At 47.5% G+C, this 10,921-nt stretch overlaps 2 protein-coding genes across 4 annotated transcripts in view; one reads left to right on the top strand and one right to left on the bottom strand.

Annotated features, from left to right (window-relative positions):
* Positions 1-414: 414 nt before the first annotated feature.
* Positions 415-8,891, bottom strand: APEX2 (apurinic/apyrimidinic endodeoxyribonuclease 2). Of its 2 annotated transcripts, none has more exons than XM_066250001.1 (6): positions 8,598-8,891; positions 7,569-7,652; positions 6,788-6,968; positions 6,089-6,235; positions 4,904-4,973; positions 415-1,669 (listed from the first exon to the last, which is right to left on the bottom strand). In XM_066250001.1, exons 1-6 carry the CDS (start codon positions 8,752-8,754, stop codon positions 767-769), a joined length of 1,542 nt encoding a protein of 513 aa, XP_066106098.1. In that variant the 5' UTR covers positions 8,755-8,891; the 3' UTR covers positions 415-766. The 2 variants fall into 2 exon arrangements, with proteins under 2 accessions (XP_066106098.1, XP_066106100.1); XM_066250003.1 differs by having other exon boundaries at positions 8,743-8,884.
* A 1,664-nt stretch (positions 8,892-10,555) lies between these two features.
* The window catches only part of PFKFB1 (6-phosphofructo-2-kinase/fructose-2,6-biphosphatase 1), a 91,173-nt gene continuing 90,807 nt past the window's right edge, over positions 10,556-10,921 (top strand). The window contains exon 1 of one of the 2 annotated variants that reach the window (XM_066250257.1): positions 10,556-10,782. In XM_066250257.1, the coding sequence (XP_066106354.1) occupies positions 10,755-10,782 (28 nt within the window). In that variant the 5' untranslated portion in view covers positions 10,556-10,754. The remainder of the gene's footprint in view (positions 10,783-10,921) is intronic. The other variant, XM_066250260.1, reaches the window with a different exon arrangement.

Here is a 10,921-nt window from a genome sequence, read left to right as displayed (position 1 = left end):
CAATTCACAGCACACTGAAAACATTTGCATGACACAATCAGGCAAACTAATACTTGTCTATGAGGTGATCTTTCCTGATATTTGGGCAATTCTTAACCCTGCCTGGCAACTCTAGAGCTGAAAGACACGTTTCTTTCTACCCTACAACCCATTTATGGCAGCTGTTGGACATACCAGTTGGGAATTACAAGGACCACTTGAGCTTTCTGTTACACCACACCCACCTCCTTTGCTGAGCCAACCTCAGCAGTGCAGGAAACTCCTAGAACTCAACAGAGGCCTTTATGGTGAGCACTCCTGCTCCTTCCTCCCCTCTTCCTGAGTTACATCATCAGGCTACAGCCAATTGCAAACCCTGTATTTGAATAACATCTCATGGAGCATATCCAAAATGTTAAAATGACATGGTGCACTTAAAACACAGACACAGACTTTATTTAGGCAGATACATTTCCCAGCAAGGAAAGAAAGGTTTTAAATTTTCCTGGAGCAACTGATTCCTGTGTATTTCTTACAGGAAGGTGGGAAGTGGGGCAGGGGACTGGGCTGCAGCATTAAGGCACAAGAAACTCACCAACGAGGAGCTAGGCAGGAAGGCGAGGAAGAAAGGCCTTAGAGGAGGAAAAGAGGAAACAGAAGAATCCTTGAGGAAGGTGAAGGAGGAGGGGAAGGAAGTCTTGGGGGAGGAGGTGGCAGCTTAGGAAGGTGCTGGCCTCAGATCACGTACAGAGTTGACCGTGCCAGACATCCCTAGGGCCGGGCTGGTTCAGCTGGGCCTGCCCCAGAGGAAGAAGTTGCAGCGGGAAGAGGGGTCAGTGGGAGGACCCCGAGGCCTAGAACACATGTAGAAGTGACGGCCCAGGTTGGGTCCTGGCTTCTTCACAGTTCGCATCACACATGGCTCCCTGTGGCCCCCACAGAGGGGCATGGGCAAGGGGCCGCCCAGCACAGACTTCCAGAACAAGGCCCGTACCTCCTTCTCATCCTTGGCCTCTGAAGCCTTGGCCTGCACTTCCACCATTTTGACCATCACCTCGTCTTCTGGAATCTTTGGGGTTGCAAGGGCACCCAGGCTAGGCGTCTCCAACTTAGGCAAAGCCTGGGGACAGCTGTAGGATGGCTGGAAGTAGTTCATCAGGTTTTTTTGGCCTTTACTGGAGCCAGCCTGACTTGGCCGAGGCCTGGTTGAGCGCACGCGGGCTTTGTTTTGGCGTACTTGGGTTTGACCACTGAGCGGCAGCGCTGACTGCTTGAACACAGGATCTTCTTTGTGATGAACTAGGAAGTGAAGGATCTTGAGCTGGGTGCCTGAAAACTCGGGGAGGAAGCGGGTGCAAAGAGGTGGGCACTGTTTTGCTGGCACACAAGACACACTCAATACTGCACCCACAGGACAATGGTCAGAGCCCATCACTTCAGGCAGCAAGAAGGAGGCCTGGAATGTGTCTATGACCAGGGTCCTGTCCCCCAGCACATAGTCAATCCGGGAGCCATAGTTCAGAGGGCGGGCACCAGTGATTGTCGACCAGCAGGTAAAGGCTCCCTCCTGCTTTGGCTGGAAACAGCGGTAGCTGTCAACAAAGGCTCCTACCTGGGACCCAGCCTGGCAATCCAGGTTACTGAGCAAGCCATCCATCCATTTGCGTCCTGGGTCCTCTTCAAAGCATTCCTGGGGAAGGGGGAGGGGGATAAAGAGAGGCAGAACTGGATGCCTGGAACTGGAAGGGACTTAGACTGTTTCATTTTAGAGACAAGAAAATGTGGTTGTGCCCTCGCCAGGTAGCTCATTTGGTTGAAGCATCATCCCAATAAGCCAAGGTTGCAGGTTTGAGCCCAGATCACGGCACATACATGAATCAACCAAGTAATGCATAAACGAGTGGAGCAACAAATCAATGTCTCTCTCCCTCTCCATCCCCCATTTACCTCTCTCTTTAGCATGGGGTCGCCAGCTCGAGTGTGGGATCACAGACATGACCCCATGGTCACTGGCTTGAGCCCAAGGTCATTGGCTTGAACAAGGGGTCACTGGCTTGGCTGGAGACCACAGGTCAAGACCCATATGAGAAAGTAATCAATGAGCAACTAAAGTGCTGCAATTACAAGTTGATACTCCTCATCTCTCTTTTTTTGTGTGACAGAGATAGAGAGAGGGACAGATGGGGTCAGACAGACAGGAAGGGAGAGAGATGAGAATCAATTCTTCATTGTGGCACCTTAGTTGTTCATTGATTGCTTTCTCATATGTGCCTTGACCGGGGCCCACAGCAGACCGAGTGACCCCTTGCTGCAGCCAGCGACCTTGCTCAAACCAGATGAACCCATGCACAAGCTGGTGACCCTGGGGTTTCGAAGTTGGGTCCTCTGCATCCCAGTCCAATGCTCTATGTACTGCGCCACCACCTGGTCAGGCCTCTCTCCCTTTCTGTATGTTCCTCTCCCCTGGCTCTCTCGCTAAAACAAGCAAACAAACTAACTAACTAACTAACTAACTAACTAACTAACAAAACCCGTGGTTGTTCCAACGACTACTGCTCAAGGTCACGCAGCCCAGCACTGGCAGAGCTCGCATTCAAATTCCATCCTTACTGATTTGTTGTTTGCTTAATCAAAGCAATTCTTAGAACTGCTCACCAAAAGAATGGAAAATAGGAAGCTAAAAGTGACTGCCTCTAAAAAGTAGGGCTGGGGCTAGGAGTTAAGACTGCTGCCTTTTCATTTAAACCCTTTGGTACTGTTTGGCTTATCTTGCGTCAAAGCTCTCACTGACCACCCCTCACTCTTTAGCTGAGGGGCTCCAGGGATTCTGCACCCCAATTCATCCATCCATCCTATCCACTCCCCCACTTATTCAATGCAACAGATGTTCAAAGAACAACGATCATGTGCAAGATATGATGCTGGGGACAAACTACGAACTTGATGTTCTGGGAACTAATGAGACTTTTAGGAAATAATCTGGAGCAGAAAAGTAAAGACCGAGCGGGAATAATCCAGGCAGAGGGTGTTACAAATTAAGAGAACAGCCTCTGTGTTGAAGCTGCGGAGGGAAGGGACAGTGTACCCAAAAACCTGAGGGGAGACCAAACTAGGGGTCAGAATACCAGCTGGAGATAACTATTGTAGTTTATATAAGGAAGAGATGACGGTCACTTAGACTAGAGTTGTACCAGAGGAGACGGAAAATATAGAGATGATTTGGTGCTAGAATCTCCAGTACACGCTGATCAACTAAATGTGGGGAGGGTGGGAGAAGGGAAGGACAACAGTAACCCAGTTCCCAGGCTTCTGGTTAGAGCAACCAAGGGGATGGTGCCATTTTGGGAGATGAGATTAGAAGGTTTTGTGGGAAGTGGACACACTCTGCTACTTTGTACAATGTTTGTCATGTGATTTGATACCATTAGTTCGTTTTTCCTGGAAGAAAGAAGGTAGGGGTACACTTGGATCTAGGATAGTTCTGAACTAAGGAGAGAAGGGATAAAGGTATATGACACTATTATAGGAAGTAAAAAGAACAGTCTGAATGAATGCCCAATGAGGAATAAAACAGGGAGGATGGAAGGTTCATACTTTGTAGTACACACTCCCTTCCCTACCACACCACCACCATTGTCTCATTTCTGCTCATTTGCTAAGCTGGGAGCCACATCTATGTTTATGCGGCTCTTCTGCAAACCAATCAAGCACTCTCCCTTACAGCCCCTCCTTTGAGACAAGCTCAGTGGTGCCGTGAACTGTGCCAGCGTAAGATATTGATCCCCTGCCCCAGCCCACACTCATAAGGCAAAGTAAGAGGGGAACTGGCTTGTAGATTGTAGGACGGAGGTTCTCAAACCTGACTGTACAATAAAATCAGCCTGGGAGCTTTTAAAACATACTGCTACCCAAGCCCCACACCCAACAATTTCTGATTTAACTGGTCAAAGTATTGATATTTTTTGGCAAAAGTTCCTTGTTTTAATGTGCTGTCAGGAGTTGAGAACCACTGGCCTAAAGGGACTCAGAAATAAGAGGTTCAGACAAGAAAAAAGACAGAAGGGAGGAGAGGCCCACCAAGGGTAGAGTGAGAAAAGCCAAAATCAGAATAACTTTTCAATGTGCAGACAGGTGAGCCGTCTGCAGTGGACACAGTGTGTAGGGGGACTAAAGATAAAAATAGAGACTGGACACAGACCAGAAAGAGCCTTGAAACCAGGCCTATATGTTTTCTCTGCATCACGGAGGTAAAAGGGAGGTACTGAAGGTTCATGAGCAGGAGACATAGTGTATTAGGAAAATGATCAAGGCAATATGACGTCCAAGGACCTTGAAATCTGGCTCCCAAAGCAGCCCCATCTCTTCTGCCACCCATCTTTCTTCCTATGTCATCCCCTAATAAGAATGGGACTGGCAGTTCCCTATGCACATCAGACAAATTCTCAACTTGCAGCCCTTTTTTTCATACTAGAATGCTTTGCTCCCCTCATCCCAAAGCTCTAGTCTACTCATCTTTTAAGATTCAGACATTTTCAGATGTCTGCCCTGTCCAGGCTGGCCCAGGGATCCCATTTCTGAGCTGCCTAGCTGCCGGGGCTGCCATCTCTGCCTCAGTCTTGAAGACACCATTCTATAATTGGCTGGTCATGTGTCCATAGCCTACCACCATGCTGAGAGCTCTGAGGAGCCAAGAGTCAGAAAATGAGTGGTAACTGGGTTCCTAGAATGTGACTCATGGCCAGGCCAAGGGTAGGATCAGTAATGTCTATTGAATAAACAATCCTCAGTACTTTGAGAACAGTATTTCAGAGTTCTGCTTTTTTATGAAGGAAGCTGTCCCTGGGCCAAAAAAACCCAGTATTGGTTGGCTGGCTGAACAGAACAATAGTCAGAACTAAGGTCAGGGACCTAGAAGGAACCTTACCAGGTTGGCTGCATCCCAGTGGTCAATGGGGCGGTGGGCTGTGTTCAGGTCACCCAGAATGATCACATGGCTGAAAAATATAAAGGTGGAATTGTCAAATGGACATTCAAGACAGGGAAGCAGTAGTCCTGGCCCAATTACTTTCTCCTAGGCTCAAGAGCTCAAATACGCCACCTCCCAAATGGAGGCCAAGGTAAAGGCCAACAACTCATAACAGCTTACCTCTCCACTCTTATCATGAACTTGCTGCCTTTTACTTTTTTTTTTGTATTTTTCTGAAGCTGGAAACGGGGAGAGACAGTCAGACAGACTCCCGCATGCACCCGACCGGGATCTACCCGGCACGCCCCGGGCGACGCTCTGCCGCGACCAGAGCCACTCTAGCGCCTGGGGCAGAGGCCAAGGAGCCATCCCCAGCGCCCAGGCCATCTTTGCTCCAATGGAGCCTTGGCTGCGGGAGGGGAAGAGAGAGACAGAGAGGAAGGACGGGAGGGTGGAGAAGCAAATGGGCGCTTCTCCTATGTGCCCTGGTTGGGAATCGAACCCGGGTCCCCCCCCCCCCCCCCGCACGCCAGGCCGATGCTCTACCACTGAGCCAACCGGCCAGGGCCTGCCTTTTACTTTTGACCAACTCAGTTCTGATCTCCAAAAATGACAGTTGCCTTTGGCATGACTGTCGGACTAATCTCCACCTAATGGTATTTTTCTGGGCCTTCAAAGTTGAGCTCACATACCACTTCTAGGAAGCATCCATGGATTACTCTAACCCACCCTCATCTTCCTGTCCCTTCCTGGGATAACATATATTATTTTCTCCCAGGAACTTTATATTCCTCATCTCATTTCATGCTTAAAACTATTCTGTGAGGTAAGGATTCATACATGCATTTGACAAAAGAGAAAACAGAGGTAGTACTAGCCTTGGGGCTCACAGTGAGTAAGAGGAAGAGCCAGGCTAGGTGCTCAGAGGTATCTGAGTATAAAACCCATATTTGTGTCACTTTACCTGGTCCTCTCAGCTCTTAAAGAGCTGGGTCTAATCAGGTAGGCATGCTGGTGTCTACAACTAGGCTATAAAAAAAACCTCAAATGAAAAAGATCCCATATCCCTTCCAATGGAGTCTGACATAGAGCTGGGCACACAAGACAAACTCAAGGAAGCCTTGCTTCCCAGGCCTGCCGTACCTGCCAGCTGCCAGGAGGGCTTCTGCTCGGATCTGCAGCAAGCGATAGAAGCGCATCTTAAAAGCCAAACGCTCAGGCTTCCCAGGGTCAGCGTGGGGGCAATACACATTGATTATGGTCAAGATCTTCTCCTTTCCGTCCCATGTGCTGCAGAGAAGAGAACCCACCCCAAGAAAAGAGTCATTTTCAAGTCCCTCCTTCCCATACCATGTGGCTTCCACTTAATGGCTGTCTGTGGGATGGGTGCAAAGGAAAGGGACAAAAAGACATGAATGCACAGGGAATCGGCATGCACAGGACCTGGGGACTGACTGTGGATGCCAAGATGAGAGACATCTAGTATGACACCCAGCTAAACCAGGGGATAGTGCTGCCATTCACAAAGACAGGACACAGAATGAGAGCATCTTGGGGCAATAAGTTCAGCCTAGGCTCAGTTGCTTTTGGTGTACCTGTCATAACCAGAGAGCTGGACCTCCCAGCTGTGCCCCTACTGTAGAGATGGGGAACTCAAGGCTCACAGGGGACATAATTTGTGCAAGGTTAATGAGTAACCCAGCTAGGACTAGAGTCCAGGAAAGGAAAGATTGGGAAGTTTTCCATGGTGAATGCATGTTTATAAAGGCTAGCTAGCCTCAGAATCACCACACTCAGAGTCGAACCAACAGTGCTTAGTGACAGGGGAAAGTGAGCTATTACCGGATCTTGTGCTGTGTGAGGAGGGCCCGGCCCTCGTTATCCAGAGCCCGAAGCTCCTCTTGGGTGAACTCATCCATGTTTCCATAGCAACCCACGTCCCCATTCTGAGTGGCAAGTAGGCCACTCAGGCCTTCTTCAGCAGCCACTGGGGTAGCGCTGTCCTTACAGTAGGTGGCTACACCTGGAGACAGACAGGGTACTGTGACCAGGCCTGGCATCCAACAGCCTGTTGCCCTGACACAGGTCAACTGAGTCATCTTCATCAAGTGTGGCTATATTAACTTCTCTCCCAACTCAAAGGTTATTGATGGCTCCTGAGAATCTGGGGAAAGTCTATTCAAATCCTGAAGTCTTAATCCCTTCATCTACAACAGCACATATTCTAAGTGTTGTACACAAATACATGCTAAGTGTTCAACAGGTGTTAGCTATCATTATCATCTGGACTAATTAGTTTAATATTTATAATTGCCCTAGGAGGTAAGTATTTTCCCCATTTTATAGCTGAGGCATAAAAAAGTTAACTTGCCAGAGGGTACAACTAGTAAGTAAGCTAGGATTTAAACCTAGGCAGTCTGTCTCCAGAGCTCATACAGTTAATCACCACACCATTGTGCTTCTGATGTCCAACAATAATTTTATACATAAAATTTTATACATATTTTTATCGAGTTTTAGCTCTGAGGACTAAAAGCCTACGTTTCTTATTACCTTCTCATCAAATATTGGAAACCCTACCTGCTTTCATCACTAATTTAAAGTCCCCAGAAACATCATTTACCGGAATAGCCACTACGGTTGCGGCTGAAGCTGAAATAGGAGTTATAGCCCTCAATGATAGCCAGGGGCTCTGTCAGCACATCCCCTGGAAAAAAAAGATGTAAAATTATGTCAGAGATAAAACTAAGACCCAGGACATACTAAGGTTTGGAATTACAGTTGTAGGCTAATCCCTTGTACACATCAGAGTCAGAGTTAGAAGAGAAAACAAAGTATCTACGATTAGAGAACGAGCTAAAAATGTGGGGACTAGAAAGGGAATTTATATTAGAATTAGAAGAAGGGAACTACAGAATAGGAGGTGGACAATTAGGTGGGAGGATGGAGGTGACTAGGTGACAGGAGGGAGTTGGGGTGAGAAATGGGGATATGGGAGAGGAAACTGGAAATCTGAGCTGGGGGGTGCGAGGTAGGAGAGGAAATTAGAGGGCCCGAACTGGAGATGGAAGGAAATGTATTTAGGGAGTCTCAGAAGGGAGTGCATGGGGAAGGGAAAGAATCAGGAGAGTGAGCTGGGGGTGGGATACCGGTGGGAAGGAGAGGGAATTAGGAGGACTAAGCTTGGGATGGGACAGGAGGTAAAAATGCTGAAAGGCTCTCAACAGGGAAGGAGGGATGGGACTAGAGATTAGGAGGAACCAGAGATCTGATTTTAATGTGTAAAAAAGGAGGAAATTAGGCAGTCTGATATTGGGGTAAAGATAGGGTGGGAATTCAAGGATCTGAGCTGGGAGCAAGAGTGGAATTGGGAGTCTGACTTGGAAGTGAGAAACGGGCAGTGTGGGAGGTGGACAGAAATTGGAGTGGCTGAGCCGGGGTGGGAGAATGCGTGTACATTAGAGAATATGAGCGAGGATGGAGTTTGCAAGGGGGCGGGGATTAAGGTTCTCCTGAGGACAGGAGATGAACAGGACCTAACGGGAGGACTCCAAAGATATAGAAATGGAAAAGTGAAATGAGATAGAGCAAAGGGCAAAAATTAGCAGAAAGGGGAAAATATGGCAGGGGTCCTGTATTCTTGAGCTCTCACTGGTCACTTTGGTCTCCTGAAGACAGAGGATGTCAGCGTCCAACTTGTCCAAAATGCCCGCCATGGCCATGGCGGTACAGTTGTTGGGCTCCTCGTAAAGCACCCCTTGCAGAGGGCTACGGATCCCATTAATGTTCCAGCTCACCACGCGCAACATCTTAACAGCAAACCGCTAACGCCTCCCAGCCTGCTCCGAAAGTTGGCATAAGAAAACTGCAGAACGCGCCCAAATCCGCCAGGTCCAGCCTTCGCGCGCACTTGCGCAGGCGTTCTTTAGCGCGCTACTAGAGGCGGGGCTTCGACCCCTTAGTTCCCATTGGCTGGAGGAGCGGAAGCTGAAGAAGAGGGCGGTGCAGACGCCTAGGAAGAATGAAGTGGGCGGGAGCTAGGCCTCCAGTTGGGGTCTTGGTTCTCCCACCGCGCTTGAGCCCTCGTACGGTAGTCTGACTGTGTTTCTGTTCTGCTGGAAAGGGCATTTGGTGCTTTCGATTACTTACAAATGGAATTTCGCCACTTTTAAGCAGAGAAACCTTGAACGGAACTGCGCAGCCACCGAAGCTCCTCCTCCAAAGTGACAGCTCGCCCTGCTACTGAGCAGAGAGCTGTGGCGCTGGCGCCCTGGGAGTACCTGACGTAACTGTGTTTGCTCCGGAGGGGAGGGGGCACACGCAAAGGAAACTTTGCCGTCGCAGGAAGGAGCACTAAGAGACGCTCTAGTAGTAGATTAAGATTTAGGAAAAGGCCTTTGGCTTTATTGGGTGGGGAAAGTGGAAGGAAAGAGGCTGTCCCAAGCCTTCCTGTAAGCCTTTGTCTTGAGCCTTATAGCATCCCTAAGGACATGGCTTGACACATAAATTCTCTTGGCTCTGTTTCTCAGATAAGTAAAATTGAGGCCCAGAGAATTTAAGTGAGCTATCCACGCTCCAAAACAGTACTGTTTCTCAGTGTAGCCAATGGCTTTTCCATATGTATTACCTCATTTCATTCTCAGGACCCTTTAAGAGGCATTAAAACTAAGTAAGAGAGGTTGAGTGAATTTTCACTCCAGTCCCAGAGAAGTGATAAGAGTCAGCATTTAACCCCTATCTTAATCAGCTCAAGTAATATTTTCTGGAGTTTTTTCTCACCAAGCATCTCTCCACTTAGATCCTTTCCTCTAACCCCCCACCCCCGATACACACCCTATGGTCCATTCTGTCACAAAACACATAACCTTGCACAACCACCATTGATTTTTATTTCTGTCACTAGATTGCCAACAACTTGAGAGCAATGAACATGTCTGATTCAACTTGTTAGTACCATCCCATCCCCTAGTATAGGGGATAACATATTAGAGGAATCAATAAATATTTATTGAAGGAACAAAGGACAATAGCAAGAGCACCAACAGATTGATACTTGTTTTTGAGAACACAAAAATAGAAATAATAGATATATCCAATGCCCAACTTTTGAAAAGCATAACTTTGCATCCTTAGGTTCCTTACCCAGAATTACAGCATAATTATTTTCCCCCAGAATTTTATAGCTTTAAATTCATCATCCTCAATGTCTGCAGTAAAGACCTAAAGAGCTGTCTTTCTTCCTTGAGGACTTAAAGATTACCTTCCAGTTGTTCCCAAAAGAAAATAGCTCTGCAATTATAATTAAAAATTTAGTGTTTTGAACTTTTTTGTGCTTTGGTGGTTATTGGTTCAGGATTAAGTCCCAGGAGTAGAATAACTAGGACAAAGGAAATGAATCTTTTTATTGCTCATGCCTCATATTGCCAAATCACTTTCCAGTAAGGAATCGTGCCCACTTATACTAAAGAACAATCTGAAACTTAGCCCAAGGAAATACAGATCTTGCCTGTCAGTTGCTGGTTTTAATTTCCCCATTCTGCAGTGGCTTGATAATATTAGTTCTGACCTTTGGGGCAAGGTGAACACATGGTTAGCTTGAAGAGAAAAGGCTCCATGTGGCTCAGGAACTTCTTTGGCAACTACAACAGCTGATATTCCAACAGAGCACGCACACATCCCTCTAACCAAGGGTACTTCCCCAGCTTTCCCAGGGAACCAACGAAAGGCTCCAGGCTCCCTCTTTAACGCCATCCACTGGATCTGCTTGGGGGGTGTAAGTAGAAGAGGACTGCGTGTTGGATAATTAGCAATGGAAGAAAAATCCTCTAGTAGAACAGGTAGGTGAAACAGAGGAAAAAGTGTTACACAAATCCAAATCTGTTCTTTAGGCTGTGTGAAAATTTTTTGGGGGGTTTGGGATTTTTGTTTGTTTGTTGTTTTTGTTTTTTGTTGTCTTGTTTTGCATAGGTGGTCACT

This window comes from Saccopteryx bilineata, chromosome X, assembly GCF_036850765.1.
Source record: "Saccopteryx bilineata isolate mSacBil1 chromosome X, mSacBil1_pri_phased_curated, whole genome shotgun sequence".
In the NCBI taxonomy this organism is placed as follows: domain Eukaryota; kingdom Metazoa; phylum Chordata; class Mammalia; order Chiroptera; family Emballonuridae; genus Saccopteryx; species Saccopteryx bilineata.
The sequence above is the reverse complement of the archived record's forward strand: the minus strand, read 5'-3'. Positions and strand labels throughout refer to the sequence as shown.